Below are 20,144 nucleotides of genomic sequence, written 5' to 3'. Positions count from 1 at the left end.
TGCCGACGTAAATCGTCGTTAGGCAGTCGGCAAGTGGTTAAGAGTGGATATGATAATATATGAATATCTTAATGGGGATTCTAGCATAGGAAGAAAACTTTTCAGTCTCGGGTCACTTAAGAAGACACGTAGTCACTCAATGAAGTTGGATGAGAAGCATTTTAAACTTAAAAATGCATAAAAGGGGTTCTTTACTAGCGGTAAGGCTACGTTTACACAGACGTTTGTATATGACAGTAGCTAAACGCCAGTAATCTGCACTTGAAATATTTAATTTGCCTCAATGCATTAGGTGCACCTTGTCTTCCACTTTGTTGGTAAGTTTTCCGAGCAAGGAGATAGAGCTATGTAATTAAAATAGAGTGAAGAGCAAAGCTAGTGCTTACCATTGTGTGCCTGCTTGAAAGAAGACGACGAAGGACCAGTTCACATGTATGGAACTACTTTTAAAAAAGCACCGTACAAAAATGATTGGTACAGTGGTACCATGCAATTTGGTGCCCATAAATGCAACAAACGCATTAAATTCGCATTGCAGGCAAGTGTTACTGTCTCAATGGAGCCAGGTCACACAGGTCAGGGGCGGGCCACAGAGCGGATTTCAAAAGGATCCTGTGGATGTTTGGGTCCGGTTCAGGTGCTTTAAGAATTCAGGCAAAAAATGTTGTCCTGAATTGCACCAGAACCTGTGAACAGACACACCGGACCCCGGGCACGAACTCGCTGCTGCACATATGTGAACCCGGCCTTAGGAGCAAAGCTAAATTTCAGGCTGGCCATACATGTTCAATTTTCTTGTACAATTTTCTGTTAGATTTACCACAAACCACATAATATGAGGTCAAAGCTAAACAACACTTTCACTTGTATCCAATTAGGTGGGACTTTGTACTACATAGTTGAAGATAAACTTCAAGAAAATTGTATAATGTATGGCCAGCCTTAGACAACAAAATCCTAACATGAATTCAACTACAGGTGAGTCTAATTATTCATTAAACAGGTGTTTAGCAGACAGTTGATTATAAAAGGGCATTTCCCAACAATGTTGCGGCACTATGTCTTTGGCGTTTTTTAATAAATGTCCTTGATGTTGAAGGTAATGTACTAGGCCTTTGCGCCCTCCTCTTTTTATTTGTATTACATTTCCATGGACTAGATTAATTAGAAAAACTTACATAACATTGTAGATTAATTTCTATTCATATGACTATCAGTTGAAATGGGTAATGCTAGGACTGTACATCCATCCAGTGATTAATAAAAGAGAACAGCATTTAAAAACTGTTAGATTAGCTTAGAAAGGAAAAGTATACATGAAATTGTTTTGCAGAAGTTGAAGCAAGGTGGGCGAACATATATACAGGTCAGGATCCATAGTTTCCAGCAGCCAAAGTGAGAAATAGGACTTCAACAGCACAAGTAATTTGAAAAACATTCATCACCAATTTACTGGGTTCCACACACCTTCCTGGCTGAGATAGTACCAACAATGACAACTTTCTAGCCACAGTATCTTAAAGGGCTATTCATACCACACATATTTCACTTGCATTAACAATGCATTGCACAAATGGTCCCTTAGAGAAGGTCAAATTAGTTTTATGTAGATCAAATTAGTTTTATGTAGAAAGAAATTAGAAATTAGATTGATGATATTTGACATTGATCCGGCAAGCAACAGTTAGAACAGAACATGGAACAACTGACTGGTTCAAAATTGAGAAATGAGTGCTGCAAGGATGTATATTGTCACCCTACTTATTTAACCTATATGCAGAGTACATCATGCGAAATGCCAGGATTGACGAATCACAACCTGGAATTAAGATCACAGGGAGAAATATAAACAACATCAGCTATGCAGACGATACCACACTAATGGCAGAAAGTGAAGAAGAACGAAAGAGTCTCTTAATTAAGGTCAAAGAGGAGAGCGCAAAAGCTTGCCTGAAATTGAACATTAACCTTCCTAGCGGTATTCGAGTGTGGCTTGGGGTTAAATTTCAGTGCCAAAAGCGGTAACCCCGAGCCACACCAGGAATATCGCTGGATCCTGTAAGAGAGGGTACTCACCTTGTCCCCGGGATCCAGCGATGTATCCTGGCGGTGTGCGGCGGCAGATCTTACTCCCAATGCTCTGTGTGCCCCGGCTTCCGTCTCCTGCGACGTGATGCTCGCAAGGGGGTGGAACCGGTGGCAAATTCAAACAGTAAAACACACTGATACATTGCAAAATAAAATAAATTCACTTTAGTTTGCCCCCCAGTGCCCTTTCCTGCAGTTTTACTAATATATATATATATATATATATATATATATATATATATATATATATATATAATGAAAATATATAATCAACTCTGTTCTCTGTAGCAAATCCACATCCCTGAGAGTAATGGCCCGTACACACGATCCGAAAATCGGACGAAAATTAACGCTTGTGAAAGGATCGGACGATAATCGGATCGTTAGTACACAGCTTACGAGAGGCGATCACGACAGTTCACCCGATATTATCCGGTCGTGCAAGCATAAAAATTTTGATCGTATTATAACACATCGTACGATAATCGTATTATCAGTATGTTGTTCGTCCGAAAAAAATGGTGAGCAGTAGACAGCGCATGAGCAGTAGACATCATTTTCCCCTCACACGCTACAGCGTGGTTACGCATACCGGAAGCTAAGAATTATCGTCCGAGAAAATTCGTATCGTGAGTAACCTCTCCTGTTAAGCGAATATTATTGAGAGCTGCTAGAATACGAAAAATAACGGATGGAACTTCGCCCGATTTTCGGATCGTGTGTACTGGGCATAAGTGTTTAAATATAACAAAATATCTGACCCGCTAGTCCTAGAACCTATTCATGGTCATATTTATGTATGGGACTTTGTAGGATTCGGTACATCAAGTAAATGAGGTAAGCACATATAGAAAAATATACAATATTTTATTCAAAAAAACATGTTAAAAGCAATTGTATTGAGTCAATGTATACAATAACTTGGTTTGTATATACAGTGGGTACGGAAAGTATTCAGACCCCCTTAAATTTTTCACTCTTTGTTATATTGCAGCCATTTGCTAAAATCATTTAAGTTCATTCTTCTTCCTCATGAATGTACACATAGCACCCCATACTGACAGAAAAACACAGAATTGTTGACATTGTTGCAGATTTATTAAAAAAGAAAAACTGAAATATCACATGGTCCTAAGTATTCAGACCCTTTGCTCAGTATTTAGTAGAAGCCCCCTTTTGATCTAATACAGCCAGGAGTCTTTTTGGGAAAGATGCAACAAGTCTTTCACACCTGGATTTGGGAATCCTCTGCCATTCCTCCTTGCAGATCCTCTCCAGTTCTGTCAGGTTGGATGGTAAACGTTGGTGGACAGCCATTTTTAGGTCTCTCCAGAGATGCTCAATTGGGTTTAAGTCAGGGCTCTGGCTGGGCCATTCAAGAACAGTCACGGAGTTGTTGTGAAGCCACTCCTTCGTTATTTTAGCTGTGTGCTTAGGGTCATTGTCTTGTTGGAAGGTAAACCTTCGGCCCAGTCTGAGGTCCAGAGCACTCTGGAGAAGGTTTTTGTCCAGGATATCCCTGTACTTAGCCGCATTCATCTTTCCCTCGATTGCAACCAGTCGTCCTGTCCCTGCAGCTGAAAAACACCCCCACAGCATGATGCTGCCACCACCATGCTTCACTGTTGGGACTGTACTCGACAGGTGATGAGCAGTGCCTAGTTTTCTCCACACATATCGCTTAGAATTAAGGCCAAAAAGTTCTATTTTGGTCTCATCAGACCAGAGAATCTTATTTCTCACCATCTTGGAGTCCTTCAGGTGTTTTTTAGCAAACTCCATGCGGGCTTTCATGTGTCTTACACTGAGGAGAGGCTTCGTCGGGCCACTCTGCCATAAAGCCCCGACTGGTGGAGGGCTGCAGTGATGGTTGACTTTCTACAACTTTCTCCCATCTCCTGACTGCATCTCTGGAGCTCAGCCACAGTGATCTTTGGGTTCTACTTTACCTCTCTCACCAAGGCTCTTCTCCCCCGATAGCTCAGTTTGGCCGGACGGCCAGCTCTAGGAAGGGTTCTGGTCGTCCCAAATGTCTTCCATTTGAGGATTATGGAGGCCACTGTGCTCTTAGGAACCTTAAGTGCAGCAGAAATCTTTTTGTAACCTTGGCCAGATCTGTGCCTTGCCACAATTCTGTCTCTGAGCTCTTCAGGCAGTTCCTTTGACCTCATGATTCTCATTTGCTCTGACATGCATTGTGATCTGGAAGGTCTTATATAGACAGGTGTGTGGCTTTCCTAATCAAGTCCAATCAGTATAATCAAACACAGCTGGACTCAAATGAAGGTGTAGAACCATCTCAAGGATGATCAGAAGAAATGGAAAGCACCCGAGTTAAATATAGGAGTGTCACAGCAAAGGGTCTGAATACTTAGGACCATGTGATATTTCAGTTTTTCTTTTAATAAATCTGCAACAATGTCAACAATTCTGTGTTTTTCTGTCAGTATGGGGTGCTATGTGTACATTCATGAGGAAGAAGAATGAACTTAAATGATTTTAGCAAATGGCTGCAATATAACAAAGAGTGAAAAATTTAAGGGGGTCTGAATACAGTGCCTTGCGAAAGTATTCAGCCCCCTTGAACTTTTCCCCCTTTTGCCACATTTCAGGCTTCAAACAATGATATAAAACTAATTTTTTGTGAAGAACCAACAACAAGTGGGACACAATCATGAAGTGGAACGAAATCTATTGGATATTTCAAACTTTAACAAATAAAAAACTGAAACATTGGGCGTGCAAAATTATTCAGCCCCCTTAAGTTAATACTTTGTAGCGCCACCTTTTGCTGCGATTACAGCTGCAAGTCGCTTGGGGTATGTCTCTATCAGTTTTGCACATCGAGAGACTGAAATTTTTGCCCATTCCTCCTTGCAAAACAGCTCGAGCTCTGTGAGGTTGGATGGAGAGCGTAAGTGAACAGCAGTTTTCAGTTCTTTCCACAGATTCTCGATTGGATTCAGGTCTGGACTTTGACTTGGCCATTCTAACACCTGGATATGTTTATTTGTGAACCATTCCATTGTAGATTTTGCTTTATGTTTTGGATCATTGTCTTGTTGGAAGACAAATCTCCGTCCCAGTCTAAGGTCTTTTGCAGACTCCATCAGCTTTTCTTCCAGAATGGTCCTGTATTTGGCTCCATCCATCTTCCCATCAATTTTAACCATCTTCCCTGTCCCTGCTGAAGAAAAGCAGGCCCAAACCATGATGCTGCCACCACCATGTTTGACAGTGGGGATGTTGTGTTCAGGGTGATGAGCTGTTTTGCTTTTACACCAAACATAACGTTTTGCATTGTTGCCAAAAAGTTCGATTTTGGTTTCATCTGACCAGAGCACCTTCTTCCACATGTTTGGTGTGTCTCCCAGGTGGCTTGTGGCAAACTTTAAACTACACTTTTTATGGATATCTTTAAGAAATGTCTTTCTTCTGGCCTTTATGGAAGAGTGGCAAGATTTGTGCAGTATACGACTGATTGTTGTCCTATGAACAGAGTCTCCCACCTCAGCTGTAAATCTCTGCAGTTCATCCAGAGTGATCATGGGCCTCTTTGCTGCATCTCTGATCAGTCTTCTCCTTGTATGAGCTGAAAGTTTAGAGGGACGGCCAGGTCTTCGTAGATTTGCAGTGGTCTGATACTCCTTCCATTTCAATATTATCGCTTGCACAGTGCTCCTTGGGATGTTTAAAGCTTGGGAAATCTTTTTGTATTTAAATCCGGCTTTAAATTTCTCCACAATAGTATCTCGGACCTGCCTGGTGTGTTCCTTGTTCTTCATGATGCTCTCTGCGCTTTAAACGGACCTCTGAGACTATCACAGTGCAGGTGCATTTATACGGAGACTTGATTACACACAGGTGGATTCTATTTATCAACATTAGTCAATTTAGGTCAACATTGGATCATTCAGAGATCCTCACTGAAATTCTGGAGAGAGTTTGCTGCACTGAAAGTAAAGGGGCTGAATAATTTTGCACGCCCAATTTTTCAGTTTTTTGTTAAAAAAGTTTGAAATATCCAATATATTTCATTCCACTTCATGATTGTGTCCCACTTGTTGTTGATTCTTCACAAAAAATTACAGTTTTATATCTTTATGTTTGAAGCCTGAAATGTGGCAAAAGGTCGAAAAGTTCAAGGGGGCCGAATACTTTCGCAAGGCACTGTGTATATTTATTTATATATATATATATATATATATATATATATATATATATATATATATATATATATATATATATATATATATATATATATATATATATACACACATACACACACACACACACACACACACACACAAACTTATTTATTATATTATAATTTATGATTTTCTGTTTCAAACTCTATCATACCCGAGATGTTATAAAGAAGAATGCACAGAAAAAAAAAAAAAATATCATATGTAAATAGTTGGTTTGGGCTGCTTATTCTTAAGAATTACATGCAGAATAATGGTACCGCTTTTAGCATCTAAAATCGGAAAGAAGCATACCGCCAAGGAGGTTAAGAAAACTAAGATCATGGCAACCGATCCCATCACTCCTTGGCAAATAGAAGAAGAAATGGAAACCATAACTGATTTCATCCTCCTAGGCTCCAAGATCGTGGCAGACTGTGACTGTAGCCATGAAATTAAGAGACACTTGCTTCTTGGGAGGAACATTATAAAAATGGGTATAGAAAATTGTGCGCAGGATCTGTGATCAAAAATAAAGCTGCTACCTTAGAACCAAATGGGGATAAACTGTATATATAAAAGATCAGGTGCGCTAAATTAGTATGTGTCACAGGTCAGAGGTAGAATTGACACTATATGGAGTCTGGGGTGTGTGCCGAGTTTAATATACAGTAAAACTGTATATCTACTGTAAATGAATGTGCATCAAAGTGTAGAAAATATCTGTGTTGGGTGATGATCAGCACTCTACTTAACAAATAACAGTGCAAGTTTAGGTATGGGTCTCCACCACCACATATAAGTGATAAATAATCATCCAAAACAAACAGGGCAAAAACCCTCACCGGGGTTGTGATAAATGTAAATGATCAACAAATGTAGATGCAGGTGACAAATAAATGTCTGTGAGTAAATAAAGAAAATAATAACCCTCAGCGGGGCTATGACACTCAATTCAAAAGGATAACACCACTGTGAAATGTGTGAAGAAAAGGGGGAAGTGTCTCTAGTCCCAATTGAATTGCCACAGGGATGTGGAAAGATCCTAGGGAAGAATCCTCTTGAGACTGTCAGGTGTAGAAAGATCCGACCACCTTAGTGGAGACTAGCCCCTTACCAGAATGGAGAAGGTATGAAAGAGTTCATATCAGCTCGGGTATAAAATGGATGCTCAGGAGAGGGAGTTGAGTCACTCAGATAGGGGGGGGGGGGGTTCAGCCTCTTACCAGATCTTGACAACAGCAGGGCTGGTGTACACACTCCTATACTGGTGGATCCCCTCAGTCCTGGCACTCTGGGCGGTATTCCTCTGTAGCCAAAGTGAAGTCTCCCCAATATATCTCACAAAGATAGAAGCCAGACCAACACAATAGGGTGCACTTACATTTGGCAGTCTTGCTATATCACTGGAAAACAACTCCTGGTATGAGAGAGGCCGCGGCCGCCTGCAGCGCGGTCCGCGGCAACTGGTGATGACGATGCGGCGCTCCTCACTGACGCGTTTCCTCCCAAATCGGACGTCAACGGAGATAGGAAATAGCACGCATCATCATCTTCCACCCTTAAATGTGCGGATACAGGGTAAGCTTCCGGTGTCTGCAATGCATGTCCTTCTCGTACTGCTGGACCGGAAGTCACTATATGACCGGACTTGCTCAAAGATTCTAAATTTGGGTATACCAAACTTGCCGGTAAGGCAAAAATAGAGTCACCCTCCACCAGAATTGTCCCCGATCTAAAATAAGGTTCAATCAGGATATGACTACCCTAAGCTAGGTCTGTTCAAGCTGCAATATTAAATGAAACAAAAAAAAGAGGATTGGCGTCCCTTCGTCCATAAGGGGTGCCAGTATTTTCCTCTATATATTCATGGTGATACAATCATCTTTAATAAAACCTCATAATAGTAGGTATAAAAGAGATAAAATTTAAAATGTAAAATTTAAAATGATTAAAATAAAATATTCCGCATGTATGTCTGTAGTGACAGTGATAGAGAAGTATACTCCCCACTGGCGTGGGAGTAATCTGAAGAGAACCATATCCAGGAGGGAAACCTTTTGGATTTACCAACTAAGAAGCTTCCGCCCCTTAGGACATAACATTGAATTAGATATTAATTCATTTATTAACAATAGATGAGTCAAGTCAGACATACCAGGTTTGCCCTGATTCTACTCCATCTCATACATTCAAGTCTTTCCCTTGCATCTTACAGACATACATGCGGAATATTTTATTATTTTAATCATTTTAAATTTTATATCTCTTTTATACCTACTATTATGAGGTTTTTATTAAAGAGGATTGTATCACCATGAATATATAGAGGAAAATACTGGCAATACTGGCACCCCTTATGGACGAAGGGACGCCAATCCTCTTTTTTTTGTTTCATTTAATATTGCAGCTTGAACAGACCTAGCTTCGGGTAGTCATATCCTGATTGAACCTTATTTTAGATCGGGGACAATTCTGGTGGAGGGTGACTATTTTTGCCTTACCGGCAAGTTTGGTATACCCAAATTTAGAATCTTTGAGCAAGTCCGGTCATATAGTGACTTCCGGTCCAGCAGTACGAGAAGGACATGCATTGCAGACACCGGAAGCTTACCCTGTATCAGCACATTTAAGGGCGGAAGATGACGATGCGTGCCATTTCCTATCTCCGGTGACGTCCGATTTGGGAGGAAACGCGTCAGTGAGGAGCGCCGCATCGTCATCACCAGTTGCCGCGGACCGCGCTGCAGGCGGCCGCGGCCTCTCTCATACCAGGAGATGTTTTCCAGTGATATAGCAAGACTGCCAAATGTAAGTGCACCCTATTGTGTTTACAATAAATTGTTAGTGGTACTGCACTATGGTCTGGCTTCTATCTTTGTGAGATATATCGGGGAGACTTCACTTTGGCTACAGAGGAATACCGCCCAGAGTGCCAGGACTGAGGGGATCCACCAGTATAGGAGTGTGTACACCAGCCCTGCTGTTGTCAAGATCTGGTAAGAGGCTGAACCCCCCTATCTGAGTGACTCCACTCCCTCTCCTGAGCATCCATTTCATACCCGAGCTGATATGAACGCTTTCATACCTTCTCCATTCTGGTAAGGGGCTAGTCTCCACTAAGGTGGTCGGATCTTTCTACACCTGACAGTCTCAAGAGGATTCTTCCCTAGGATCTTTCCACATCCCTGTGGCAATTCAATTGGGACTAGAGACACTTCCCCCTTTTCTTCACACATTTCACAGTGGTGTTATCCTTTTGAATTGAGTGTCATAGCCCCGCTGAGGGTTATTATTTTCTTTATTTACTCACAGACATTTATTTGTCACCTGCATCTACGTTTGTTGATCATTTACATTTATCACAACCCCGGTGAGGGTTTTTGCCCTGTTTGTTTTGGATGATTATTTATCACTTATATGTGGTGGTGGAGACCCATACCTAAACTTGCACTGTTATTTGTTAAGTAGAGTGCTGATCATCACCCAACACAGATATTTTCTACACTTTGATGCACATTCATTTACAGTAGATATACAGTTTTACTGTATATTAAACTCGGCACACACCCCAGAGGCATGAGTGATACTCCATATAGTAATTCTACCTCTGACCTGTGACACATACTAATTTAGCGCACCTGATCTTTTATATAAACATTATAAAAAGCATCACCCTACTGACAAAGTGCCGTATAGTCAAAGCTATGGTATTCTCAGTAGTAACCTATGGCTGTGAAAGTTGGACCATAAGGAAGGCTGAACGACAAAGAATTGATGCTTTTGAACTATGGTGTTGAAAAAGACTCTTGAAAGTCCCTTGGAGAGCAAGAAGATCAAATCAGTCAATCCTGAAGGAAATCAACCCCTGAATATTTCACTGGAAGGACAGATCCTGAAGCTGAAACTGGAATACTTTTTGCCACCTAATGCGAAGATAGGACTCATTGGAAAAGAGTCGACCCTGATGCTGGACAACATGAAAGGAAAAAGGAGAAGAGGATGACAGAACCCAAGATGGATAGATAGCTAAATTGAAGCAATGAACATGAAGTTAAGCAAGCTCCGGGAGGCAGTGGAGGACAAAAAAGCCTGACGCGTTATGGTTCATGAGGTCACGAAGAGCCGGACACGACTAAACAACAACAATTCAGACAGCAGTAAAACGACTATAGCAGTAAAAATATTGCTGCATGGGGAGGCAGAACCTTGCTGTTGAAATAAAAGAATTGTCCTGACACTTTATTTCCTATGTTAAAATAATGCATTTTTCCAACATTCTGGTTACAATGCTTCTGAGCACTTACTTTAGTGCACCAGACTGAGTGCCAAGTGCTGGAAAACCATGTTCAAGCACCTGGCACGGCAATTATGGCAGTACTGCCATGGTGGAGGGATCTCCTGTTTCACTGTGACAGTGGTCTGTTTTCAAACACTGCTTTATGTATTAAAGCAGAGTTCCACTGGCTTTTGTGTTTATCAAAAGTCAGCAGCTACAAAAAAAGTGTAGCTGCTGACTTTTAATAAACACACACTCACCTTTCCCTCAGTCCAGTAATGCAGCCAAGGGGAGCCTCGTTTCTCCCCGCAGCGCCGACATCTCTAGTGTGGGCAACCTGCTGTGACAGCTTGCGGCTTCACAGCCGGGTGCGCACTGCGCGTTGTGGCCGGACAGGCAATTTTCTGAGACCTGTGACGTGTCCCAGAAGATTGCAGGGAGGGAGGGGGTAGAGGAGAACTTCCGCCCGAGCCGCCTAGGGAGCCCGAGCGGAAATAGGAGCGGGTAACCGTCAAAACTAGGTACTGTATTTTCCGGCGTATAAGACGACTGGGTGTATAAGACGAACCCCCTAATTTTCCATCTACCGGTAATACTTATATTTAGGTTACCTTGGAGATATTCTACTCGGCATATAAGACGACCCCCCATTTTTGGGCGATTTTTTTGAGGTTCAAAAGTAGTCTTATATGCCAGAAAATACAGTACCTGCTCCCCCCCCCCCCCCCCGAAAAAAAAAATGACATGCCACTAGTTGTTTACAAGTAAAATCATTTTTTTTGCTAGAAAATTACTTAGAACCCCCAAACATTATATATTTGTTTTTAGCAGAGACCCTAGAGAATAAAACTGAGATCGTTGCAATATGTTTTATCACGCCGTATTTGAGCAGCAGTCTTACAAACACAGTTTTATTGGAAAAAAAAAATACACTTTTTTTTTTTAATTTAGTAAAAAGTTAGCACATTTTTTTTCTAGAATGTGAAAGATAATGTTACATTGAGTAAATAGATACCCAACATGTCATGCTTCAAAATTGCGCACGCTCGTGGAATGGCAACAAACATTGGTACTTCAAAATCCCCATAGGCGACATTTTAAAAATGTCTACAGGCTACCAGTTTAGAGTTACAGAGGACCTCTTGGGCTCAAATCATTGCTCTCGCTCTAACGATTGCGGCGATACCTCACATGTTTGGTTTGAACACCGTTTACATATGTGGGCACGACTTGCTTGTGCGTTCGCTTCTGCGTGCAATCTAATGGGAACAGGGCGCTTTACTTTTTTTTAGCTTTTATTTTTACACTGTCCTTTTAAAAGAAATCTTTTTGATCACTTTTATTCCTATTACAGTACAAGGAATGTAAACATCCCTTGTAATAGAAATAAGCATGACAAGACCTCTTTAATGTGAGATCTGGGGTCAAAAAGACCTCAGATCTCACATCAACACTAAAAAAACAAAACCAAAAAAAAAAAAAAAAGTCATTTTTTCATTATGAAAAAAAAATGGGCTCTTTAACCACTTTCTGCAAACCGACAAAGCTCTACATCCGCTCAGAGAAGTGGTTGTACTGGGATGATGCCTACAGCTAGAGGCATCATCCTGTTACCATTTTTTTAGAGCCGGCGGTCAGCTTTCAGGTGGTAACGGCTGATGTGGCTCGGGAGCCACTCGACCATTACCCCAGCGACAGTGGCGGCTGGTGCTCAAAAATTTTTTTGGGGGGGGGGGGGGGGGGCGCAAAAAGAAAAATAGGTATTGCTTTGCGGCAAAAAAAACGCGGTAAAAAAATTGAGTGACTTTGAGGTCATGGTACAGGCATGGCACAGGTCAATGTACAGCAGGTATGATGGCACAAGTCAATGTACAGTAGGCATGATGGCACAAGTCAATGTACAGCAGGCATGATGGCACAAGTCAATGTACAGCAGGCATGATGGCACAGGTCAATGTACAGCAGGCATGCAGCTTCACAAAAAACACACAGTGCGCCGCCATATTGTCTAATATCGGCACTTACCGTTAGCTGGGCTGCTGCTGGTCCCTGACGGTCTGTCACACACTGCTGGGAGCCCGGGACTGTGTCTACTCACCCTCCCTGGCTGCGCAGCTGCGACGTCTCCTACCGTCCTGGCCGCGGGTGGCTACGGCTCACTCACTCCTCCTCGCCGGTCACGCTGCTCTTCCGATCCAGTCCAACTAACAGCTCCTCCACGCCGGTCACGCTGCTCTTCCAATCCGTCTGACTGTCAGCTCCTCCACGCCGCTCTTGCTTGCGAGTCGAGTCCTCTCTCTCCACGCTGCTCCGAGTCCTCCCTCTCTTCGTCGGGCCGCGGGCGGGAACGGAAGGTGATCGTGACGCCGGGGCCGTGCACCGCCCCCAGGCGTCACGTCACCAGGTCCGATGTCCTCCTGTGATTGGTCCAGGCTGGTCTCTGGGCCAATCACAGCCTGGACATCGTTAAAGTGGGGTGTGTCAGGGCGCATTGCTCTGCGCTTCGACACACCCCCAGAAGAGCACCAATCGGCGCCTCTGCCGGGCGAGGGTGGGGTCAAAAACCCCACCCCCCCCATACCCAGCACACAGTCCGGTTCCCCTAGTGGGCGAAAACTTTATTTTTTTTATTTAATCTTTTTTTTCTGCCTCGTTGGGGGGGGGCGGCGCCCCTGCGCCCTCTATGGGTGGGCCGCCACTGCCCAGCAAGCGGGAAGGGACGCCCCCCCCTCCCGCGGCTATTCCCGGGTCTCCCATCCCACCAGGAGACCCGAGCAACCAGCCGGCACGTCCGCTGGCTGGTTGGAGTCCTGATCAAAGCCGGATTAAGCTTTGATCGGGTCTCTGATGTAGTAATCCGGAAGCCGCGTGAGAACGTCACGCCCGGCTTACTTGGCGGCTAAAGGTGCCAAATTTAAAAAAGTGACAGTATTCAAAAATGCCGATTTCAGCATTTTGAATACATTGAAGTGCAGTGGAGGGGTATGGGTTCTTTTAGGTCCCCGATCCCTCCATAAAGAGTACCTGTCACTGCCTATTGCTGTCACAAGGGATGTTTACATTGCTTGTGACAGCAATAAAAGTGATCAGATTTTTTTTTTTTTTTTTAAAAACCTGTGCTAAAAATTAAAAATAAAATAGGGAGAAAAAAAAAAAAAAAAAGTTTAGCCGCCCCCTGTCGCCGTGAGCTTGCGCATGAAAGAAAACGCATACGGAAGTCGTGGCCGCAAATGAAAGCGCTGTTCAAACCACACATGTGAGGTGCCTCCGCGATCGTCAGAGCGAGGTCAATAATTCTAAAAAAAGAGCTACACTGTAACCCTAAACTGGTAACCGTAAAATTTTAAAGCGTCGTCTATGGAGTTTTTTTTATTAACAGTAGTTTGTCGACATTCCGCAGGTGTGTGCAATTTTAAACCGTAACATGTAAGATATCGATTTACTCGACGTGACATCTTTCACAATATACAAAAAAATTAGCTAACTTTACTATTTAGTTTTTTTTAAATGCAGAGTCTTTGCTAAAAAATATATAATGTTTAGGGGTTCTAAGTAATTTTCTAGCTAAAAACACAGATTTTAACTTGTAAATAACGTGTCAGAAATGGTCTCGGTCCAGAAGTGGTTAAGGCAGTTGCTAGGAAGCGACGTTGGATGTCTCTCTGGTCCTCCAAGGCCACAGAGTCAAGTGAGGGTTATCTTGCCCTCACTCGACTTCCTGCCCAAGAAGATTGGATAGTTTTCCCCGCTGCCGATGGCTCCAGTAAGCATGGAAAATGACCAGGAAGCGGCGGGAGGCACCCATATAAGGTGATCCCGCAGCGAATCTGCCGCAGGGACCACCCTTATGTTAAAGTGGACCCAGGGCCGGATTAAGAGCATCATGGGCTTGGTGCTGAGGATTTTGAAGGGCCTTAAGGGCCGTGCCTTGGCATGCACCCAGAGGAGGAAGGGTGCAGCCATGCATGCCTAATTCAACATGGGATGCTGTCTCTGAAGCCCATAAACACATCCATGCATCGGCAACTGTCCCTCCTTGTCCGGCCTTCGTGCTGTGTGGGGAGGTTCTGAGGGAGCTGCCTGGGGAAGCGAGCATAGAAGCCAGACTTCTGTGTTTACAAGTGACAGAAGAGCGGTAACAGTGAATATGGCCAACCCGGGGCCTATATAAAAAGGTAGGGGCCTGGAGCTGCAGCTCCAATAGCCCCTACGTTAATCTGGCCCTGAGTGGACCATTCGCCGTTAAAAAAAATACCGGGGTTATGGCAGCTATCTGCTTAGTTCCCATGCTTTTTGGATTTTGGCAGGCCCACCTGTGAAATACAAAAGAGGGCCGCGGGGATTAGAGAGCCCCCAGAGAGTGCTATAAAAGGTCCGCCACCAAGCTGGGTAGAAGACTATACCGAAAGCCACGGACAGCATCCAAGGCCCAGACCATGCCTGCATAGACTCGCACATCAGGAAGGTATGCCTAGGCGACTATATCATGCGGTTAGGATTAGGGATAGGACATTGTTCTTGTTGTATTATCATGCTGCATTTCAACAGTAAAGTTATGTTCACTGTTCTAAGTCTGGTCTGAAGGTATTCAAAAAGGAGTGCATGTTGGTTCTGGCCCATTTCAAAGAACCTGGGTCTGTTAAAGCACTAAGGGGTATGCCGTAACACAGCTACAAAAGATTAGCTCGGCAGAACAAAGAAGAGAAAACTAGTTGTTATGCGTAACTAAGAGATGGAACAAGCATTGAGTCATTAAGCGTGCTACCTGGTAAGGTATTTGGGGGGGGGGGGGGGGGAGGGTTGGTGTTCCGATTCCCTTCCTAGCAGTCCGTCTCCCATGGCATCCAGGAGACTAGTGTTCTTGGGACCCATTGCCTGATCATGTGGTATGGGAAGGACGGATTTCGATGAAAGCATGCATGAGATCTGCCATAAGTGTGCGCAGCCTATTGCATTAGGGTGTGCACCCAAATGTTTTAAAACATTAAGGCTCCATGTACACGGGACGTTGTAAATGGCCGTTTAGGAGCAGTTGGGTTGTTTTTTTCAGAAGCCCCTGAACCCACCTACATGTTATCTTATCTGTCCATGTACACTGGGTCGTTTACAGTCATTTGCAGGCAGTTGAGTTCAGGGACGCTTTTTGGAAAGCAATTATTTGCGTTTGAACGTGTGTTTCCCGGCGTTTCAAACGCAAAAACGCGACCAGACGCGTCCGAACGCGATGACCTGCGTTTAGCGCTCGCCTTTTTCCATTTTAAAGAGGAATGATTTTTTTTACCTCTAGGAACGGTTCTAAACGCAAACGCCTGCTAAACGCGGGTGCAAACGCGACCTAACGGACGTTTTAAACGTCCTAAAAATTCCAGCATTCAAAGGGACTTTTAACAACGTCCCGTGTGGATGGAGCCTAATTGGGGTCAGTAGAGCAGTGGAGTTCTCAGTAGGGCAGATGTTCGTGTCAGTAGGGCAGTGGACGGTGTCAGTATTTATTTTTATTATTTCATTCTTTATTATTTTTTTACAACTTTTTTTAGGGCTTTGGTGAAATATCAGCAGGGGGAATCTGTGCCGCACAGGGAGATTAGGGTGTCCCCAGGCACACCCGGCACACCCCCTGCGCACACCTATGAGGTCTGCACTAGGTGCCCGGCGGGACCCTATTCTGTTACTAGGAGGAGTGAGATATAGTTATACTGGACTGATGGAGTGAGCGCAGGCTCAGCAGGTCGTTCCTAATGCAAGCATATAAGTCACAGTGTGTAGTGACATGGGACAAGTCGCTTTTCAGAGGAATACTGCACATTATTGCTGAACACAGTGAACCCACAGATTCATCTCTAAGTCGGGGAACTGCCTTTATGTTTCATTGTTCACATGACTGCAGTCTCCATCTGGTTCCCGGCATTGATGAGCGCGCTCCCTACAAGTGTTAAGCCGCACGCACAGGCGCAGCAGACCCTGCCCACATGGCTAGCGGCGAGATAGTGTTATCGAGGGTTGGATGGTTAATCGTCTGGCATTAAAAGCAAGCGTTTTAGAGGCATTAAAAACGTCCCTCAAACAAAAGGGATACAATAGACAGCACGTTGTGCTGTTCACACTATCAAAACATGAAGCGTTAGCATTGCTTCAAAAGTAAAGTCTCATGTCGAGTCAGGAGGCATTTGAAGCCTTTCAACGCCTCTCATTCAAGTCTTATGCCCCATACACACGTGCAGATTATCTGCAGACTTTTGTCTGCAGACTTACCAAAACCATATAATATGAGGTCAAACCTAAACACTTTCAATTTGTATGCAATCCGGCAGGCCCTTGCACTACATAGAAAAGGTAAGTCTGCAGACAAAAGTCTGCAGATAATCTGCACGTGTGTATGGGGCATTAGTAAGGCTTAGCAAACGCTCTGGCAGGCGCTTGCCGCGCAGCTTCAGTGCTGTTGGAGCACATTAAAATGTGTTTATTTCTGTCACTTTCCATTGTGGAGCAGTTTTAACGCTCATCAAATGCGCAAAACCCGTGCATAGAGTGTTTATAGAGCATTTCCTTAGTGAAGCAGTTTCAACGCTTATCAAACGCGCCAAAACCGTGCATAGAATGTTTATGGAGCTTTTTTTAATGCTTGCAAAACATCCCATACTAAAGCTCATTGACGCCTGTCTGACACCCATACTAAATGCTATAGAAGTGTTTGTTGAGCGTTGGAAATTTAGTCAAGTGTCAACAAGCTCTAACACAGACAGCAATAAAACCGGATACACCGGTCAGTTTTTATTGCTTCCTGTGCCTCTATTAGGGAGATTCACCCTCTCTATATTTGTCATGTTTACTTTTATTACCAAAAGCAAAAATAAAAGAAAATCCCATAATTTTGTGTTGTCCCCAAGTAGTACTTGAGTAGAAACCAAATGGGGAATTTGGGATTCTTTCACATTGAAGGGATTTCCTCTCACTTCCTGTTTTGTCTATGATACAGGAAGTTAAGGTATGGGATACAAAATGGTAAAAAAATAAATAAAACTGACAGGGGTTTTACTATTACACTATCCAAAAATAAATAAATAAATAAATAAATAAATGAAAAAAAAAGTTTGCCTTTAGTTTCACATTTTAGGAATACATACTGTACATGTATAACTTTTGTAGCCTCCATGTCCATGCACATTGAGGCATTTACAGGCATATTAGAAGAGAAGCGTTTACAGGCTGGGAAAAAAAAAAAAACACACACCATCAAAATCACGTTTAGGAGAGGAGCTGAAAAAACGCACAGCACGCCTAAATGCATCTAAACGCTAGATGCTTTTAAGTGCGTTTGGACGTTAATTCCAAGGGCCAGAATGTTCTTTCCAATGGAATTCATTAACGCAGAAATAGTTAAACCTAAACGCATGTGCAATACGCAGCTTAAGGGCTCTTTCACATGGTCCGCCTCCGTAGGCGGGTCCGTGCTGCTCAGCGGGGATCAATCCGCGATCCCCACTGAGCCGGCGGATGACAGCTCTGTCTCCGCTTGCAGTGCGGAGAGGGAGGTGTCACAGCCCCCGCTGCTCTCTGTGGGGAATCGGATGAGAGCGGACCGCCTGTCCGCTCTCATACGATCCCATCCGATCCAATCCCCAGGACGGATGGAAAATAGGGTTTCCATCCGTCCGGATTTCACGGACAGGATCGGATGCGGATGGCAGTGGGTGTCAGCGGACATGTCACCGCTGACATCCGCTGCTCCATAGGGCTTAATCGGGCATCCGATCAGATCCGCCTAAAAAACTGACAGGCGGATCTGATCGGACCGCCCGTGTGAAAGAGCCCTTAGGTGTGTTTTTTAAGCAGCTTGTCTCCTGCCAGGGAAAAAGCGTTCAAGGGGCTTAGGCTCTGTTCACACCTGAACGTTTTTCAGCCCATAAAACGCTCATCTGTCAAAATCCAAAACGCCCAACAATCAAAATCACATTCATTTCAATGGCCCCTGTTCACATCTGAGCGTTTTGTCCCCTAAAGCAAAATGCCTCTAGCTCAAAAAAGCACAGGAGCTTCTTTTTGGGCTGATCAAGAGCTGTTCTGGTCCCATAGGAATGCATTAAAACACCGTTATCTGCGTTTCACTGGCGATTTTCAAACACACACAGGTTGTCTCCACCCCTTTTAACACACCCATTTTTTTTTTTTAAATGGCCAAAAAACGCTCATAAAACGCCCTAAAAACGCTCATAAAACGTCCAACAAATGCCAGAGAAACGCCCAAGAAAACACCTACAAAAACGACCAAAAAACGCCTGAAAACGATACGCTCAGGTGGGAATGCAGCCTTAAACAGATGCACTGTGTGCATGACGCCATAGAAGAAATGGCCAGCAAAGAAATTACCTGGCAGGGGTTGTAACCCTTCCCTGTCCAAAACAAAAGCAGAATGTTTTGTCTGTATATAGCAATGTCGCCGTGGCACAGTATACATAGATATATTTATAGTAGGCGGATGTATACTCACGATCTCTGCCAACAGCAGCAGCCCTGGGGCAGTGGCAAGGAAGCTCCTGTCATAGGAGAAGCTGGCAGTGGTGGTGGTGAAGGTGTCACTGTAGGAGCTGCTGGTGGTGGTGGTGACAGTTTGGGAACGGGCTCTTCCCTCTTCCATCTCCCCTGTAGAGAGAGGCCAAGGACACTTTACAAGTCTTGTACACAGCACATTCCCCCTGTATAGAGATCACACAAGGACTGCACACTCCTGACAAGTGATGTGATCTGGGAGCTGTGCTCCTCTCATGTCCCTGGCACTGCACCCATTACACTACACAAAGGGACAGTCACTGCCCCCCTCCCTCCTCCTCCTCCACACATGGGGCAGGGCACTGCTCAGGTAGACGGTCTGCTGAGTACACACAATATGTACCTTTGTTTGCCTTCTCATAAATCTCCTCATCTTCAAAGTTAAATGTGACTCTGGAGGGTGGAAGGAATGGAGAGCGGGTGATGATGAAATGGGGTCCCCAGCACCTAGAAGGGGGGTGATGCCACTTATCATACAGGGATGGCGGGACTTTGCCTGCAGACATGGCAGCCTGGACTGATCGCACACCTCACTGAGGAGGGAAGGGAGATTTGTAGGGAAGGTGAGGAGAAAAACCAGGACAGGTGCTCACTGCCTGCACACTGGATGGAGGTTCTGATCCCTGACAGTCCTGGACTTAAGTCCTCCTTCTACAAACTACCACTAATGAGCTGCTGAGGAAACCATCTTCTGTGGTGGTATTCCTGTCCTGACAGGATTATAGAGATTTTGGTACACCTTCTCTGTAGGCTTAAAGCTGTATTCACACCTGAGCATTGCATTTTTGCGCATTGTGTACATTGTTTTCCAAGCATTTTGGAGCTTTGGGTTTTTGTATTAACCAATAGAGAAAACTATCATTTGTTACATGACTTTTTGCTATGTGTTTCTGCTTTTAGCTGCTTCATAAGCACCGATCTGCCCAAACCGAGCTACAAAAATAGCTCCAGAACTTTTCGGAGCTGCAGGCGGTTTGGAGTTGAGACGTGAACCACCACCATAGAGAATAATTTATTTTTTTCCCCTTGAGTGTTTTGGAACT

The 20,144-nt window shown here is 43.9% G+C and overlaps 1 protein-coding gene across 1 annotated transcript in view; it reads right to left on the bottom strand.

Moving 5' to 3' along the window:
* The window catches only part of CMTM8 (CKLF like MARVEL transmembrane domain containing 8), a 114,831-nt gene extending 95,491 nt beyond the window's left edge, over nucleotides 1-19,340 (bottom strand). The window contains exon 1 of the mRNA XM_082259828.1: nucleotides 19,043-19,340. Within this exon, the coding sequence (XP_082115954.1) occupies nucleotides 19,043-19,189 (147 nt within the window). The 5' untranslated portion in view covers nucleotides 19,190-19,340. The remainder of the gene's footprint in view (nucleotides 1-19,042) is intronic.
* Nucleotides 19,341-20,144: the final 804 nt, after the last annotated feature.

The sequence above is a fragment of the Pelophylax lessonae genome (assembly GCF_965119305.1).
Source record: "Pelophylax lessonae genome assembly, chromosome: 5".
Taxonomy (NCBI): Eukaryota; Metazoa; Chordata; class Amphibia; order Anura; family Ranidae; genus Pelophylax; species Pelophylax lessonae.
The sequence above is the reverse complement of the archived record's forward strand: the minus strand, read 5'-3'. Positions and strand labels throughout refer to the sequence as shown.